This window comes from Vombatus ursinus, unplaced genomic scaffold (assembly GCF_900497805.2).
Source record: "Vombatus ursinus unplaced genomic scaffold, bare-nosed wombat genome assembly UNPS02014798.1, whole genome shotgun sequence".
NCBI lineage: Eukaryota > Metazoa > Chordata > Mammalia > Diprotodontia > Vombatidae > Vombatus > Vombatus ursinus.
Genome location: NW_020954576.1, coordinates 82830362 through 82850355, shown reverse-complemented (window position 1 = coordinate 82850355; position 19994 = coordinate 82830362). Strand labels below are relative to the sequence as shown.

The 19994-nt window shown below is 38.7% G+C and overlaps 1 protein-coding gene and 1 non-coding gene across 4 annotated transcripts in view; one reads left to right on the top strand and one right to left on the bottom strand.

The window, feature by feature from the left end:
• The window catches only part of LOC114049897 (sushi domain-containing protein 4-like), a 228872-nt gene that overhangs the window by 71656 nt on the left and 137222 nt on the right, over positions 1-19994 (bottom strand). For all 3 annotated transcript variants that reach the window (XM_027871344.1, XM_027871345.1, XM_027871346.1), the window contains exon 4: positions 16129-16308. In XM_027871344.1, the coding sequence (XP_027727145.1) occupies positions 16129-16308 (180 nt within the window). The remainder of the gene's footprint in view (positions 1-16128; positions 16309-19994) is intronic.
• Positions 16838-16944, top strand: LOC114050252. The gene has a single exon (XR_003569960.1). It is a non-coding gene; the product is annotated as a U6 spliceosomal RNA (small nuclear RNA).

The following is a 19994-nucleotide window of genomic DNA, read 5'->3' as shown; positions in this document are numbered from 1 at the left end:
AAAAAGTGAGGGCCCAATTTTTCTCAGACCACAGCTTTCTCTTCGCTCAAGGTGGACCAGGAACATAATCTTTGCTTTGGTTTCCTGTTTCTACCATGCCCCTTCCTTTTTGCATTGGAGACTAGAGTCTTGCCTAATGATTCTTTTCTTTTAGCAGTCACACCTGTTTGCAACAAGGAGCTTGTTTCTTCCTGGGGGGAAAATGGCCCTTGCTCTACATGGTTCACTTTTGCTGTTTAGGAGAATGCATCTATGTCAGGAAATTATTAACAAAGTCATAACTATACAATCATCACGTATAGCTTGCTGAGGCCCCAGTTAGGAAAACTCCCAATATCTGGCAAAGAATTAGATCTCTGACCTATTAAAATTCTGTGTATTCCCAGATAGCCCCGGTCATCCTTCATTCCTTTTTGCCTGAAATGGAATAAAGATACAAATAGGCCCACTTGGCATTTTCATGCCTGGAATACTCCCCCTCCTCATCTCTGCCTCCTGGATTCCCTGACTTCCTTCAAGTACCAGCTAAAATCCTACCTTCTGTAGGAAGTCTTTCCCAATCCCTCTTAATTTTAGTGCCTTCCCTCTGTTGATTATCTCCAGTTTATCTTGAATATAGCTTGTAGGTACTCATTTAAGCCTTTTTGCCTCAGTTTCCTCATTGGTAAAATGTGCTGGAGAAGGAAATGGCAAACCACTCCAGTATCTTTGCCAAAAAAAAAAAATCCAAATGGGGTCATGGAGAGTTGAATGTGACTGAAATGACTCAACAACAACAAAAAAGTTGTTTGTATGTTGTCTCCCCAATTAGATTGTGAGCTCCTTGAAAGCAGGGACTGTCTTTAACTTTTCTTTGTGTCCCCAGTACTTAGCCCAGTTCCTGGCATATAGTAAGTACTTTATAAATGTTTATTGACTGCTTGATTGACAACACACAACAGTCATCACTGATCATGAACTTTATGTCAAGGAAAGTGTTCAAAGAAAACAGTTCAATCACAAGATATTCAGAAATGTAAAGACCAGAAAAGTACACAGTAGTAAACTGACCTCTGTTTGAAGATGGAAATAAATCAGAGAGGAAAGGAAAATTAGGAGCACCTCATGGATTTTGGGAATTTCTCAGAGAGAAATAGTTCAGCTCTGTTCCTCTGAAGGTAGGAAGGACAAAGAGGCAAAGCTCCAGCTTCATCAACACTTACTATCAGTCCACCATCAAATCACCCACCATCACATTGCTGTTGGGGCTGCCACTCTCTCTATTGGTTGCATTTCCACCTTTCCTTCCACTGTCATTTATGAACAATCATCTATTAAGGGTTCACTATCTGCCAAGCACTGTGCTAAGTGTGGGAGGTATAAAGAAAGACAAAAATAGCCCTTGTCCTCAAGGAGCTAATACTCAAATATAGGAGATGATGTGAGAATAATTAGGTACATATAAGATGTATGCAGAGTGGATGGAAGGTTATTTCAGAAGGAAAGGTACTAGCAGATGGGGAAACCAGGTAGAACCTCCTACAGAATGTAGGATTTGATCTGAATCTTGAAGAAAGGCACAGAAACTGAGAACCAGAGGTGAGAAGGGATGATAGCCTGGGAACCAGCCAAGGCAAAGGCAGAGATGGGAGATGAAGTGTTTGTTGTGTATGAAAAAAAATCACACAAGCCAGTGCAGCTGGATCTCAGAGTGTATGGAAGGCAGTAAATCATAAGGAGACTGGAAAGGTAGAAATGGATTAGGTTATGATGGGCTTTAAATGACAAACAGAAGATTTTATATTTAATCCTAGAGGTAATAGGGAGCCACTTGGCGCTCCTTTAGCAGGGAAGTGATATAATCAGACTTACATCTTAGAAAAATCATTTTGACAGTTGAGTGGAGGATGGATTGGAGTGGGGAAAAATGTGAGGCAGGGAAACATTAGAAGATTATTGCAGGGAAGAATATACCTATACACAGCTGAGTACAATAATGTATTTCACTCAATAGGGAAATAGGAAGGAAAAGGGAGAAGAGATTGGGGGAATTAGAGGGAGAGTGGATTAATCCAAAGCAAAACAAAGTCTAACTAATGATATGCAAAAATATTTGTAGCTCTTTTTGAGGTCATAAAGAATGGGAATCTGAGGGGATGCCCCTCAAGTGGGGAAAGAATGAATAAGTTATGGTATATACATGTGATTGAATACCATTGTGCTATAAGAAATGATGAAGGGAATTGTTTCAGAGAAACCTGGGAAGACTTATATGAATTGATGCTGAGTAAAGTGAAAAGAACCAGGAGAATAATTTATACAATGATAATAATATGGTAAAGACAAACATATCTGAAAGAATTAGGAGCTCTGATCAGCGTAATGACCAACAACAATACCTAAAGACAAATGATGGCTTCGTTAGTCTACCTGCCTCCTGATAGACAGGGGAAGGACTCAGAGTTATATATTATATATTATATATTACATATCATAATTAAAATTATAATGTGTTATATATACAGATATAGACAGATGTGTACATATGCATATATATATATGTGTGTATATGTATACCTGTACACATATATATTTGGATATGGACAATATGGAAATTTGTCTTGCCTGACTATACATGTTTATAATGGAAGTTTTCTTCATTTTTCAGGAAGCAGGAGGGTCCTAGGATGGGAAGAAAAGAAGGCAGATTTTTGCTGAATGAAAAAAGTATATCATTTTTCTAAAAAAAGTTATTGCAGTAGTCCAAGGAAGAGGTGATAAGGACTTTAACTAGGGTGGTGGCTATGTGAATAGAGAGAAGGGGACATATGAGAGATATTGTAAAGGCAGAAATAACAAGATTTGGCAATGGATTGAATTGGAGAACATATGAAGTGACTCAAAGTTAGGAGTAAAAGATGACTGAGTTTGTGAATCCTTGTGACTGAAGAGAGTGGTGGTGACCTCAAGATTAATAAAAATGTTGGGAAGTGGGGAAGATTTGGGGGAAAAGATAATGAGTTGTTTTAGGCATGTTGAATTTGGAAACCATCTGGAACATCCAGTTGGAGATGTCTAAAAGACAGATGATAATACAGGATTGTGGCTTAGGAGAGAAATTAGGGCTAGATATATATTTTTGGGAATCATCTACATAGAGAACATAACTAAATCCATGGGAGCTGCTGAGATCCTTAACTAAGATTTCACAGAAGGAAAGTAAAAGAAGGCCTAGGACAGAGCCTGGTGGATTCCTTATGGTTAGTAGGTGTGACATGGATGAAAGACCAGCAAAGCAGACTGAAAATGAGCAGACAGATAAGAGGAGAACCAGGAGAGGGCAATGTCATAATAACCCAGAGAAGGGATAATATAGGGAGGATAAGGTGATCAACTCTGTTGAATCTTGCAGGAGAGGTCAAGAAGGATGAAGATTGGGAAAAGGCTGCTAGATCTGACAATTAAGAGATCACTGGTAACTTGGCAGAGAGCAGTATGAGTTGAAAGATTAGTTTGGAAGCCAGATTACAGAGCGCTTAGAAGAGAGGAAAAAGAGAGGAAGAAAAAGTACTAAGTGTAGACAGCTTTCTCAAGGTGTTTTTCACAAAAAAAAAACCCAACCCTTGAGATATACAACTACTGCTAGTGGAGATGTTTGGATCAAATGAGGGTTTGTTTTGTTGTTTTTTTTTGTTGCTGTTGAGGAAGAAGACATACTTGTATGCAGAAAGGAAGGTGCCAGAAGAAAGGAAAGACTGAAGATAAGAGAAAGTGAGGATTTTGGAGGTAACAATCTTCTAGAGAGGACAGGAGAGGATGAGGTGATGGGTACTTTTAAAGAAGTTGGCCTTGGCAAGAAGAATTGTGATCTTTTCATCTAAGAACAGAATGGAGGAGATAATGGGTGAAATGTGTGAAGATGACTGAGTGATATGAGGAGAAGGAAGAGGAAGAGGGAAGGGGGAGATCTGGGTGAGTGGATTCATTTTTTTCAGTATATCAGCTGAAAGGGTGGGGGGAAGAGATGCCATGGAGAACTTGAGGAGACACAAGTTTTTCATACAGCTACTGTGGAGAGTAGGATAGAATTAATCAGGAAGGAGTAGAATGATTGCTTTGATGAAATGAACACCCAATTGAGATAGGAGAACATAAAATTTGTCATAGACTTAGGTAGCAAAGTTTCATGATTTCCTTGAGCTCTATTCAGCAACATGTGATAATGTAAATAATTCAGGGTTAGGTTTTGGCAAGACATTATTGGTGACAGGGCAAGGGCTCAAGGAATTTATGAGTTGAGGAAAGTGTGGAGTTGAGATAGTTTACCAAAGGATTTAGATATGGAAGGGAGCAGAATGTAGCCAGTGCAGGGGTGATAGCCTGGGAAGGAACTGAGGGATGGAAGGATGGGAGAGCATTGTGAGGACAAAATACAGGATTAGGGGTGTAAGGTAAAGGGAAAGGTGGAATGATAAAAGATTTTGATCAGATGAAAGGAAATCAGAGTTTGTAAATTGGAAGTGGAACACTTACATGTGATGCAAAGATCATGGGTCCATACCCATACTATCTCTTGATATAGCTGAGGTAAAATGGAAGAGTGGAGGAGTTCCCAGTTTGTAGGAATTGATTTGATTGAGGAACTAAAAATTTAGGATATTTGAGGGAGCATCTAAATGTATATTGAAGTCCCTAGTATGAGGACAGGGCAGCTAGGTGGTGTAGTGAATAAAGTGCTGAGCCTGGAGTTAGGAAAGCTCATCTTCTTGAGTTCAAATCCAGTCTCAGACACTTCCTAGCCGGGTGACACTGGACAAGTCACTTAACCCTTTTTGGCTTAGTTCCTTATCTGTAAAATGAGCTAGAGAAGGAAATGGCAAACCACTCCAGTATCTTTGCCAAGAAAACTGCAAATGGGGTCACGAAGAGTAGGACACAACTGGAAATGACCGAACAACAGCGATAACAACAGCATGAGGGCAAGAGTGTGGGAGGAGGGAAAGACTGTGAATTAGGCAGTAAGCTCATTGAAAAATGAAGAAGGATAATCTGGAGTTGGACATAGACACTATGATCTGGATTGCACTGCCTCTCTGGAAGCGACATTGTAGATTGTATCACCAACTGTACTCTCCAACTGTTCTCATTAACTGTCATCTGTGCTACTCTCTGATAAATTCACAATCTCCTAGTCTGAAAGAACCCCACCATTCTCCTTTCCATACCCCGAACTCTGATTTCTAGATAGTCTAGTCTTTATCCCTTCAGACTACAGCCCCCATGATTCCCGGCTAATTTTCAACTCCTTTTCTCTACTCATAGGGAAAATACACACAATCCAAAAAGAAGTCTAAGCCTCCTGTCCAAATACCCTGTTACATTTACACACACATATGTATATAAACATAGATATAGACATTTACACACATATATACAAATACATATACTCAAGAAGATCTGCAATCTCGTCGATTTGGAAGTTCCCTCCAAACCTACAGATCAAAACTCGTCCATTCTTTCCCATCCTTTATCGCTCTCATTCTTGACCTTCAGTAAGTCTACCACAAGAGGTCCATCCAACATATCGGGGGCCTGACTCAATTTCTCTCAACATGAAAAGGGTACCAGTGGGGAGCACTCTGGTTGTTCATCTACCATCCATCATTCTGGCTGCTCGACCAGCCCACCTTTTCTTCCTGTCATACAATCCCTTGTTGACATCTTTTACTCCTATTTTTTTATTCAATTTCTTATTGGTTATATAGTATAGGCTGCTCACACCTGCCATGTGCTTCTCTGTTTCCCTTCTTGAGATACTCGTTTTCAGTTCTTTGTAGGCAGTTACATTACATGTTTCACTGCCAGAGAGCAACACTGGTGGAATGTTGGTTCCAAAAAGATAAGCCTTTGCTTTTATAGGAGGTTTGCAATTTTTGGATGCAAAACAGCCCACTCTTCAACTTTTGTTTAATTCCGGGCCCAAATCATTGTCCACCGGTACTGACTGTCCCAGATATACACACTGATGGTCCAGCTTTATAGTATGTCCGTCTACATGTATGTTGAAAAATGAGGAATAGATAGTCTTCATCCATTTGGTATTTCCTGTGTGGGTGGACAGGCCACAACTACTTTGAGTGATTACAGATCTCTTCCAGGAGGCTCCAGAAAGTCTCAGGGTCTGTGCAAAGCCAAAGGAAAGTCCCTGTAGCCCATTGCTCGCAGCAGCAGGGCCAGGGATTTTTAGATTGCAGTTGGGAAGGAGAGATTCTGGGGGAATCTGCATGGTGAGGGCTTAGGGTCAGACCACTGGGGAAGGAGTTTCATGCTGTACCTGTGTAATGTCATTTATAAACAGGAACATTTGAAGGACTTCACTATTCACAGGGAATTCCTCTTTGACTTATTTTGCACTGATTACCTCTGTCATAGTAATATATGGGGCCCTCATGTCCAAAGACCACTATGGCCCTTAGAGAGCAGAGTCCACCAGAAACTTGAGGTACCCCTCAAATGTCCACCCCCAATCACCTGAGCCCCACATACACAGAGACCACCATAAGGCCCTGATATTGGAAGCACTATGAGACTCCTTCCCCAGTGGACCCTGAGCCTTCACCATGTAGATTCCCCCCAGGATCTCTCCTTCCCAAATACTGCTGTAACCTATGGACCAGAGAGACTTTCCACTGGCCTTGCACATAAACTCTTCTATGTTTGGTATTCTCCAATTAGAATGTGAGATCTTTAAAAACATGTAATAACAAGTTTTTCTATTTATATTCCCAATGCTTGGTACAGTTCTTGTCACATAGTAAATGCTTTTTTCCATGATACGACATTCACCATTTTATACATTTCCTCGTGTTATCAGAGGGTCACTCAACAAGGTCACTTCTATTGTTACATTTGCCAAGGAATCTTGAATGATTTTCATGTCTAGATGGGAGACATCTTGTTGTAACAGAACCTGTAAAACTGTGTTTTGTTCCATTCAGTCAAATGCCTTTTCTTAATCAACAAACAATATATACAATGGAATATTCTATTCCCCACATCTTTGCATTAATTGCGAAATGGTAAAGATGTGATCTCTTGTTCAGTGTTGCTTGTGCAAGCCTGCTTCTTCCCTATGAATAGCTTCATCGAAGAAGCCATCATTTCATGGATTGATGACTCTCATTAAGATTTTGTATAGATAAGAAAGCAGGGATACAGGCTGATAGTTATTGATGTTCTTTTGATCACCTTTTTCAATATTAATTTTGGTCTGAGATTTTTACATGCCTTTAATATCTTCCTCTTTTTTGGATAACTTTTTTCATTTTTTTCTTTTTAGGCAATTGGGGTTAAGTGATTTGCCCAGGGTCACACAGCTAGTAAGTGTCAAGTGTTTGGTCTGAGGCTGGATTTGAATTCAGGTCCCCCTGACTTCAAGGCCAGTGCTCTATCCACTGCGCCACCTATCTGCCCCTCCTTTGGATAACTTGCATATTGTTCTCTCAACACTGTCACAATTGTGTTGCTTCCAGTATGAATCACTCCCATATACACTTAGCTCAATCAACCTGTTTTTCCTACCTTTGTTCTCTTGAGTGCTATTTCTACCTCCTCTGGAGGTACACTTGGAATTATGATATTACAGTTCAAGTAGGGTGATGCAGTCCACTAGCTACTAGAAATATTATTTTAGGGGATGTTTACTCATCACATGTTGCAATACTAATGATAAATATTTGCAAAAAAAATCACCATGAACATAATTGTAGTTTATGTTGCATTTATTAAGTGCCTACTATATGCCAGGCACTGTGCTAAATGCTGGTCCCACTGTCTTTGACAGAGAAAGCAACTTGTTGTAACAATTTTTGCAAAGATTTTCCATGTGTCTTCTGTTTCCATTTTCATCCTTGAATGCCCTTGAGATGACTTTGCTTCAATAGATATTTTGACTAGCTTTCTTTAAACTGGTTTTACCCTCCACTACTTCTCTCTGCTTTATGAGATAATATGGCTCATAAGCATCCATCATCTTACTTCATAAGATTTTACAAACAAGTTTACATTCTCGCTTGATGTCACCCCTGACAATCATCTTTCTCTGACAAGTAGGTCACATTTTTGTTTATGAAGGAAACCTCCAGGTTCTTCTGGTCTCCTTCTTGGGGCAAGTTCATTTACATTCATTAAACTTCTGGATAAAATTATCTGAGTTGGTATTGAGATCATTTCTATTCCTTTGCTCAATGAGCTTCAGTGGCCCCCTAATACCTCTGGGATCAAATATAAATTTCTCTGTCTGGCATTTAAGGCTATTCATAATCTGATCCTTTCCTACCTTTCCAATCTCACACTTTAGTCCCCTCCACGCATTCTAGGATACAGTGACACTGCCTACTATGTGTTTTTTACACGTTATGCTCCATTTCCTGTCTTTGTACCCTTGCCCTGCCTGGGCCCCATGTCTGGGGTGATTCGCTCCCTTGCCTTGCCTTTACCTCATAGTTTCTTAGTCTTTAATATCAAGCTTAAATCCTTCCTTATGCAGGAGGACTTTCTTGGTACTCACAAGTTGTTCATACCTACCCTGCTAAGATTACCTTCCATATACTATTTTTTGGGGGAAGGCAAAGTGACATGCCCAGGGCCACACAACTAGTAAATGTCTGAGGCTGGATTTGAACTCAGGTCCTCCCTTCTTCAGGGCTGGTACTCTATCCATTGCACCATGTCGCTGTTCCTCCATATACCATTAATATGTCTTATATATACCTAGTTATTTCTATATCTCCTTCATTAAAACATAAGCTCCCTGAAGGGCAATTTAAAGGCTATTTTTGCATTTCTTTGTATCCTCAGGGCTGAAAACAATGCCCAGCACACAGAAAACACTTAATAAATGCTTGTTGACAAACTATTGTATACTTTCTATTTCTGATCTTAAAATATTTCTTTAAATAGTTCAGGGTTAAGTTGTTTCAATTGCATACTACATCTTTTTTCTCATTATTCTCATTTTGATGTTCTCAATCGCACACAGACAGTTGACTCAGAAATAACTCCCACATCAATAAGAAGTCTTTTCTTGTATGTTAAAATAAAAATCAATATTATTCTTCAGAGTATTATCTAGTTTTTTTTTTTATGTCTAGCACCAAGAAATTTTTTTTAAAAGAAGGTATTCATGATATATAGGTGTGAAATTTCTGTGTAACCTACAGGTCTTTGGTCTGTTTCACCCCCTCTTCATGAATCAGTCTTTTCCATATACTTCTCCCCATCTTCCCTATGTTTTCATCTTTGTGTTGAAGTCATCAAGCATCTGTTGTTATTGTTTTTAACGTGGGATATCTTATCAAGTTCTACATAGAATCACTTCACCACTTCTTCAGTAACTGAGGTCGCTGCATGGTTGCAGCATAAACTGCAATTGTTTCATGGTGATTGTTTTTTTGCAAATATTTATCATCAGATTGCAACATGTGATGACCAAATATCCCATGAAATAATAGTTCCTGTAGCTATTGGGTGTTTGATAAAGTCAACTTTTATCTTTGTCTTTCCAAGGAGTACCATCCTTCCATCTAACTATAACTTCTTTCTTTTTTCAAGTTTCACTTATAGCAAGGATATTAAGATTGTAATGATTCAGCTCCTCTAGCAATATGTCTACCTGTTGGTCATTGGATAAGGATTTCACATTTAGAATACCAAGAGTCAAATGAAAGTTTATTGATGGTCTAAAAACCGAGTAATTCTTAGCACCCTCTGCTCTCTTTCTCACCTCCCTGCCATTGTCATTGTAGAAGTAGGAATGGTTTACATAGGATGGAGAGTTATTTCGTGTTTTTCCTTCCTTCATAGGTTGCCATGGGCAAAAAAAAATTTCATCACCAGATGGCTAGTCTACTGGCAACATGCTCCTCTGTAGTTAGCTAGGTTAATCCTCAGAAAACAGACTCAGTCTGTTGTTGGGGTCATATCCAATGCCTTTCTAACATGGTAGAACCTGTCCAAGCTCTGCTAGGGTGGTCTTCTAGTATACAGGAACACCTCCAGAGCACAGTGAAGCATTAGTGTAGAACTCTGTGGAGAAGTAGGCATAGATGCACACATAACCACAATATATTTATTGTTATTATTCAGTCATTCAGTTGTGTCCAACTCTTTGTGACCCTGTGGACCATATCACATTAATAATGTTCATTAGATTTTCTTGGCAAAAATACTGGAGTGGTTCACCATTTTCTTCTCCAGTAGATTAAGGCAAACAGAGGTTAAGTGACTAGCCCAGGGTTGCACAGCTATTAAGTGTCTGAGGCCAGATTTGAACTCAGGTTTTCCTGACTCCAGGTCCAGTGCTCTATCCACTGAGCCACCTAACTGCCTCCATAAATATTATATATCATGTTATATAATTATTATAGCCATCAAATAATACATTATATAATACTATATTTTATAAATAGCTATACATGCATATAAATCTATAGAAATGCATACATGTATATATATGTACACACACACACACACATATACACACAGAAATTTGTTTATTTTAGTATAGATGACCCTGGCCTCCTGAAGGCCACACTAGCTGAGGACAGACTCTTGAATTTTCTACAAAGATGGAAAGGCTTTGGGCATTAACCAATAATAAAACTGTACATTTATTGCCTGAGAACTAGCCCAGATCACTCATCACCAGATCGGTGGCTTGGTGACAAATTTTCTGCCACAGCGACTACTCTACCACAAAGGGGTTGCAATCTGTGTCTGTGGAGGGAGTAATGAAATCTGATAAAATCACAGATTCCTGAAGCATGGAAGCATGCATTTCTCTATGTGCACATACATACATACATACATACATACCTACATACATACATACATATATAAAATGTTGCTGTCTGAATAGCTGTAAAATTACATATGATAAATTGTTAAAATATGAGGACTGATACATACAAACTGCAGAGTTAGGACTCTGCTGTTCCCCATAAATGGTATCATGTGATTATTTTAAATTTTGAGAGTTGATTCGATTGGGACATAATTGCAGCATCAAGGGAACTCACAAATCCCAGGACTGACTTTAGGCGCAGAATGGCTAGATATCACGTGCACCTGGAAAGGAGTTTACAACAGATGGCTCAGTAAACATCCCCCCTTTTTTTTCTTTCTAAGCCAAACTATATGTTGACCATAGATTTGTGTCAGGGGAGCTCAGGATAATCAACTCCTCTCCAAAGCCAGTGTTCAGATTTTAAGGAATAGCTTTATTTGAGAAGGATCAGAATCAAAGCCATCATCTAAACTGGCCCCTGTGGTACTGAATAACATGGCTGGGCCATCAACTGGCAATGTTCATGGGGAAAGAGAGAAGAGAAAGTCAGAAATGGATATAATTAGTGCTCTGAGAAAACCCCCATCAAAGATTACAAAATTAACACGTGCAGATGGAATACCTTAGAGCAATGAGTATCCTGTGGGTGTCCTGGGAGGGATCAGCAGGCAGTAAATTATGCCATTAACAATGTATAATTGCCCCACCCCTCACCCTTCTCTTCCCAAGACAGTCATTTGCATTTTGGAACCACTGTATAAATCACACACATTTAGAGCTCAGCTTCCCTACAAATGAACATTAACACATTCAAAATAGCAGAAGAAACCTGAGTCTGCCTCTGTCTCTGTCACACACACACACACACACACACACACACAAACACACACACACACTATCTCTCTCTCTCTCTCTCTCTCTCTCTCTCTCTGTCTCTCTCTAACACAGCCATGTGGGAAAATGGCTATGAGAGTCTGTTTTCGTTTTTGTAAATCTCAGCCTTTATGTACCAAGAAGGCTAGGATATGTTCTCTCTTGAAAGTCACCATCTCAAATATAAAAGAGAAGAAAACAGTTTTCAGTTCAAAGTGATTTCTATTTGAACTTCCACGTAATAAAGAAAGAGCACCTCAGCACCCAGCCCCCTCCATCTAGAGGTGTAAATCAGAGTTTCAGGGTGAAATATTGCCCCAAGGATCAATCATGCTTCCCTTGTAGGCTGGGGGAAGTAACAGCCTGCCTTTTCTCACATTTTCCCTTTATTTCCCAGTTCTTCACCAGAGTTGCCATCGGGGGTCCTTCCTGAAGTTCAGAGACAAGAATTACATAAAGATGTGAGAGGAAGCAGTAAGGTAAGTAGCTTTGACTTCCCAACTCATTTACTCACCCTGAAATATGGCTTCTGACCTCAGCACTCAACCGTAACTACTGTCAGTCAGTCAACAAATATTTCTTAAATGCTTATCATGAGCCAGCCACTATAATAAACCCCGGAGATGAAAAAAAATTGCACTCCAAAGTGACCAATGATCTCTAAATCCAGTGTACTTTTACTAGTCCTTATCTTTCTTGACTTCTCTGCAGTATTGACTATCCCCTCCTGATGAAAATGCCTCCCTACGTTTTTCTCGCATTATTCTCTCCTAGTGTTACTAGTTTCCTGGCTTCTCCTCAATTGCCTTGCTGGATCAGCATCCATATCCTGCCCTGTAGCCTTGGGTATAATTCTAAGCTCTGCCTTTCTTTTAGCCTCTCTCTCTGTGTCTCTCTTTTTCTCTCTTTCCCCTCTTTCTCCCCTCTTCTGCCCCCCTTCCTTAATGGGCAGCTAGGAGTGGATAGAGAGTTGGACCTGGAGTCAGGAAGACTTGAGTTCAAATCCTGCCCCAGATACTAACAGTGTGACCATGGGCAAGTCCCTTAGCCTCTCCCAGCCCCAGTTACCTCATCAGTAAAAATAGGGATGATAATAATAATAATAATAATAACACCTATTTCCTAGGGTTGCTGTTGAAGTTCAAATGAGATAACATATTTAAAGTACTTTGCAAACCTCAAAGTCCTATATAAATGCTAGTTACTATTACTACAACTACTCCTACTGTTACTACTACTATTATAACTACAACTACTACTACTTTTACTACTACTACTACTACTACATGACCACTACCACCCCCCCCACTACTACACAACTACTACCACTACCACCACCACTACTACTGCTGCTGCTGCTGCTGCTACTACTACTACTACCACTGATCTAATTAGCTCTCATGGGTTTAGTTATCATTTCCACATATGTGACATTCAAACCTACATAATCAGTCCAACTTCACCAACTATCTCTTGGACAACTTCAAATGAGCGCTTTGTAGGCATCTCAAACTGAATGTGTACAAAACAAGGATAATCTTGCTTCCTAAACTCACTCTATCTCTATGTTTCTGTTGAGACTATCACCATTTTCCCAGCCACCCAGGTCTGTAAGTTGCCCTAGACTTTTCTCTCTCTCTTACCCTCCATATGCAATCAGCTGACAAGTCTTGTTGATTCTACCTTCATGATATTTCTAGCATTTATCCCCATCTCTCCCTTCACCTGGTCACTACCCTAGTCCCTCATCACTTTTCCCCTGGCCTATTTCAGCAGCATCTTAATGGACTCCCTGTTTCCAGTCTTTTTCCTTCTCCAAAAAAATCTTCCATACCATCATCAAAATAGTCTTCTCCAAAGCACCCATCTGATTGTGCCATTCCCCTACTCAAGAATCTTAATGGTTCCCTATTGCCTCTAGCAAAAAATTAAAACTTATTAACTTGGCAATTAATGTCCTTCACAGTCTGACTCCAGATTATCTTTCTACACTTATTTCATATTATTCCCCATAACACATTCAATGATCTGACCAAACTGTCCTGCTTTCTGTTCTCTCTACTTCCTATTGCACAAAACAGTCTGCAGGCCTAACATACATTCTCTCTTCCCCACCACTTCTTCCAAAGCCTAACTTCCTTCGAGGCTCTGCTCAGGTCACAGAAGCTTTTCCTGATACATGTCATCTTTGTGTTCCTTTGTTCCTTCCTTCCTCAAATCATGCATATATTTAACAGTTTCTATTATGCTTTATTCCAAGGATTATTTTCCTTTTTGTATTTCTATCCCCAGGGCCAAGCATGTAACAGAGACTTAATAAATGCCTGTTGGATTGGATTAGATTTTGTTTATTTTGTTTTTATGGTGCTTGAACAAGTATTTTTCACTGTAGCCTGCAGCAGATTCTTCCTGTTGCATTCAAAGTCTTCTTGGATCTCAGACTTAAATAAATAGGAGAGGGTGATGAGAGAAAGTGTTCTTTGCTGCATAAAACATCCCTTTTCTGTGGACAAGAAGGTCTTAATCTCTAAGGCTGACAACACAGGACCTCTTCAAAAAATTGAATGTGAGGGGCAGCGAGGTGGTGCAGTGGATAGAGCACTGGCCCTGAAGTCAGGAGGACCTAAGTTCAAATCCGACCTCAGACCAAACACTTGACACGTACTAGCTGTGTGACCTTGGGCAAGTCACTTAACCCCGATTGCCTCACTAAAAAAAAAAAAAAAATCGAATGTGCTTGAAAGTTAAAAGTTTCTGTCTAGAGCTTCTCTGAATTGTACATAAAATCATTTTCCCACTCCAAGCACATGCTCCCCAAGAAGACACTCAAAAGCTTAGCCTTCTTATAAAAAAATAGTGTTGGGTAGAGAGAAGTGTACTTAGGTATTTGTTTATCTAGTTATTCATTCATTTATTTGTTCATTTATCCATTTGTGTATGTATGTATATAAAATTAAAGGAGACCAAAAATGGGGGAAAACCTGGGAAATAAGTAGAAAAGATGAATGCAATAAAAAACCAGGCTTAAAGGCCTGGTCATTTTCCATGCCTTTAACTACAATAACACTCAAACACACAAATCAGTGGTTTGTAAAGTTAATTTGAGTAATAACCCAACCTAAAATCTGGCTTTTATTTTATTTTTTGGTTTTTTTTGGTTTGGTTTTTTTTTTTGGTGAGGCAATCGGGGTTAAGTGACTTGCGCAGAGTCACACAGCTAGTAAGTGTCAAGTGTCTAAGGCCGCATTTGAACTCAGGTCCTCCTGACTCCAAGGCTGGAACTTTTACCCACTGTGCCATCTAGCTGCCCCCTGGCTGTTTATTTTGTTGACAATTCTTATTTATGTAAAATAAAGGATGTGACCCCTTTAAAATGCACATATATGTATCTATATACAAATGTGTGCATATGCATACACATATCCATGTACATGTATATACATATATGCAAGTTGCCATAGAGAAAGGAATAGATATTTGCAGGTCTGAGATCCTTCTGCCCTTCTAATTCGGCTCAATTTCTTCATTGGGTCATGGCTCTAAAGATCTTATTCAGAGAAATGGTGTACTCTTAACAAAGGGGAATTTGAGGTAATAATATGGGACCTTGCCAAGTGTGATTTCCAAGCACAAAGTTAGCATTCGTCTCAACTTTAACGTGTCTGGTGCTTTTGGTGCAAATAAGACCTTTCTCCTGCTCTCATCATGAATTATGCATTGGATTCTTAGTCCTATGGCCCAAGTCATATTTCAAAAAATAAGATCAGAATTAATGTGAACTCAAGGGCTTGTTTTCATGAATAGGGCCCCTGTATGTTAGCATTTGCAAATTTAAGGACTGGGAAAGGATAAACATTCACTACACAGTTTGTATGTAATTTGGATTTGATTATTTTCCAGCCCTTCACGCATTATAAAAGGGGATAACATTATTAGGAAAATAATAGCCTCTGTAAAATTGGTTTTGAATATATTCTCACACAACTGTAATAAGTATAAATGCCCTAGTACTTTTCTAGAAACTCTCACATTTTCATTAAAAATACAATAGTTCATCATTACACTCACAGTCCAGTTACAAGCTTCCTAATTTTTAAATGATGTTTAATTTCTTAGAGTACACAAGGCACCTCACAGGCTAAAGAGGAAGTTGTTTCACTTGCAAATTTTCAGCCGTGGACTAAGTTTTTTTTCAAATATTTTAAGATGAAAATTTGCTGTCATGCAGAATTGGAATGCAAAAAGCAGATAGTCACTGTTGGGAGTTGGGGGGGAAAAGGCTTTTGTCACCATATCCAAGGTACAACTGGACCCCTCTGAAGTTAAAGACTTCATTTTTACCATCTCTATTTTGTACTGCTGTAGAAACTTGTAAATAGCAATAAGATCTACCTACGATCAATAAAAAGGAATTATTTTGTGTACTAAACCTTGACAAATGGGCAGATTATCCCACGATCCATCGCTGCGACATGTCGACACCATGTTGTACAAGTCAGGATATCGAATCTTGAATCCTTCATGACAGCTGATTATCAACTTGTCCCCATGTTTGTATGTCTTATTACCAATATCAGCATCTTCAATGTAAGGAAGGCGGCAATCTGGACCTTTAAAAAACAAAAACAAAAACAAAAACCAAACCAGGAAATTCAAAAGCAGCATGGACATCCACATTTGCAGGGTAAAAAACTGTTCTGGCAATGAATAACAGAGTCTGCTTACTAGGACTTACAGTTTAGAGGCACTTAGAGGGATGCTACAGGAGAGATGATGGAATGAATATACCAAAGGAACTGGGCTTGTTGCCTGGAACATTTCACAAAGAACAAGTGGGTTTTTAGGAGCTTTGAGAAAGAGATGAAGAAAGGCAGAAATTAAGGGTAACCTATCTGGTGTTTCTTTCTTTTTCCTGTAAATTTACTATTTATGCTATACACATCACAAAATATAGTTTGATTAACTAACACCCATCGCCACTTCGCTACCACCCCCAATCCACACTGAGTCTGCAGTGCGGTGCGTGAGACTGATAAGGACATATGCTCCTAGGCTTTGCAGAACAGCAGGTGGATGAGGCCTGTGGTAGAGTTTGCTATTAGCATCTCATTCCAGTCCAGTCTAAGAAAGAAAGGTGGATTGCTCTCTTCAGCAGCACACAGACTAAAATGGGAACAATACAGAGAAGATTAGCAGGGCTCCTGCACAAAAATGACGCATAAACTCAGGAAGCATTCCATATTTTTAGACGGGCTGCAGGAAAACAGGTACATTCATTCATTTTTGGTGGAGCTGTGAATCAGTCCAGCCATTCTGAAAAGCAATTTGTAACTGTGTTCCTCTACCCCCACACACATCCTCATTTACTAAAACCATGCAAACCTTTTGACCCAGTGTTACCACTACTAGGAATATACCTCCAAAGAGATCAAAGAGAAGTATAAAGTTTTCCATATGTACAAAAATACTAATATAAATACTAAAAATGTACCAAAATGTTACCAAATATGTAAAAAAAACTATTACTGGTAGCTCTTTTTGTGGTAACAGAACTGAAAATGAAGGGAATACCTATCAATTGAGAAACAGCTTAACAAATTTATTTGCTTATTCATTCATTCATTTAAAATAAAATGGGGAAAGACCTGGGAGATAAGCAAAAAAAGATGAATGTAAGGAACAGAGAGGTTTAAAGGACTGGTCATTTCCCATGTGTTTACTCCAATATTGCCCAGAGGATGGCAACAAATCAATGGTTTATGAAGTTCATTTAAGTAATAATACAACTTGAAATCCAGCTGTTTAATGTTGTGGTGGATGTGTGTGTGTGTGTGTGTGTGTGTGTGTGTGTGTGTGTCATTAGATTGTGAGTTCCTCCAGGGCAGGGACTGTCTTTTGTTTTCCTTTTTATCCCCAACACTTAACAAAATGTCTGGTACTTAGCAGGTGCATAATAAATACTTATTGATGCATGCCAGTCTTGGGGAGAGAAGAGGGGAGGGAGAGAGAAAAAAATTTGGGACTGAAAATCTTGTAAAAGTGAATGTTGAAAACTATCTTTGCATGTAATTAGAAAAAAATAAAATACTATTAAGTGGGAAAAATAAATAAATACTTATTGAATGATTGAATACTACTGTGCTACAAGAAATCATACAAGTGGATAGTTTCAGAGAAACCTGGGAATACTTGTATGAACTGATGCAGAGTGAAATGAATGGAACAAGAAAAGTCATTTATAATATAGCAAAAACATTGTAAAAACAAATAACTTTAAAAGACTTAAGAATTATGGTCAATGCAATGACCATCCACAATTCCAGAAAACCAACGATAAAGCATGTGACCCACCTCCTGACAGAGACGTGATGAATGTATGATTAAGACATATTCTTTTGGACATGGTTAATGCAGGAATTTGTCTTGCTTGACTGTGAAAACTGTTTTAAAGTTTTGTTTGTTTTTCCAAGGTGGAGGTGGGGGGATGGAAGGGGAGACAGGCAAGAGTAAAAACAGACTTTTATTCATTGAAAAAATTAAATTCAGATTTTTTTTGAAGGGGAGAATGTCTTTATTTTTAACTTTAGGAAGTTTTTTTATTATTAATTTATTTTGATTTATCAACAATCACTTCCATAAGTTTTGAGTTTTAAATTTTCTCCCCCTCCCTCCCCAAGACGGCTTGCAATCTGACATAGGCTATACATATACATTCCTATTAAACATATTTTCACATTAGTGATGTTGTAAGGAAGAATTAGAACCAACAGGAGGAACCATCAGAAAGAGGAAACAAAATACAACAGAAGAAAAAAAATAGCAAATAGTGTACTTCAGTCTGCATTCAAACTCCATAGTTCTTTCTTTGGATGTGGATAGCATTTTTCATCATGAGACCTTTGGAGATATCTTCGATCCTTGTATTGCTGAGAAGGGCTAAGTCTATCAACATTAGTCATCGTACAACGTGGCTGTGTATAATGTTCTCCTGGTTCTGCTCACTTCACTCAGCATCAGTCCATACAAGTCTTTCTAGGTTTTTCTGAAGTCTGCCTGCTCATCATTTCTTACAGCACAGTAGTATTCTATTACATTCATATACCACAACTTGTTCAGTCATTCCCCAATTGATGGGTATTCTCTCAGTTTCCAATTCTTTGCCACCACAAAAAGAGCTGCTGTAAATATTTTTGTACATGTGGGTCCTTTTCCCATTTGTATGATCTCTTTGGGATACAGTTCTAGAAGTGGTATTGCTGGGTCAAAGGGTATGCACATTTTTATAGCCCTTTGGGCATAGTTCTCTCCAAAATGGTTGGATCATTTCACAACTCCACCAACAATGCATTAATGTTCCAATTTTCTCACATATTATCCAACATTTATCATTTTCCTGTTCTGTCATGTTGGCCAATCTGATAGGTGTGATGTGGTATATCAGAGTTGTTTTGATTTGCATTTCTCTAATCAATAGTGATTTAGAGCATTTTTTTATATGACTATAGATGGTTTTAATTTTTTCATCTGAGAACTGCCTGTTCATATCCTTTGACCATTTATCAATTGGGGAATGACTTGTATTCCTATAAATTTGATTTATTCTCCATATATTTTAGAAATGAGGCCCTTATCAGAGACATCGGTTGTAAAAATTCTTTCCCACTTTTCTACTTTCCTTCTAATCTTGGTTGCATTGGCTTTATTTGTGCAAAAACTTTTCAATTTAATGTAATCAAAATTATCCATTTTGAATTTCATGATGTTCTCTATCTCCTGTTTGGTCATGAATTCTTCTGGTATGCAAGACACAGTAGTTAATGACTATAGTTATCCATTATTTGATAAACCCAAAGACCCCAGCGTCTGGGATAAGAACTCACTATTTCACAAAAACTTCTGGGAAAACTGGAAAAGAGTATGGCAGAAACAGGCATAGACCAAAATCTTACACCATATACCAAAATAAAGTCAAAATGGGTTCATGATTTAGATATAAAGGCTGCTACGATAAGCAAACTGGGAGAGCAAGGAATAGTTTACCTATCAGATTTATGGAGAACAGAAGAATTCATGACCAAACAGGAGACAGAACATTACGAAATGCAAAATTCAGATTTTAAAAAAGAAATACATAGGTTCTGATAACAGAATAGTGTACACTCATTATGTACAGTTTACAAAACATCTTTACATCAATTCTGTGAGGTGGGCTGGGCAAGAATTATTATCCTCTATTTAAAGATGAGTAAACTGAGGCTCAAAGACTTGCCCATAGTTGACTGGTCTTACATCTTCA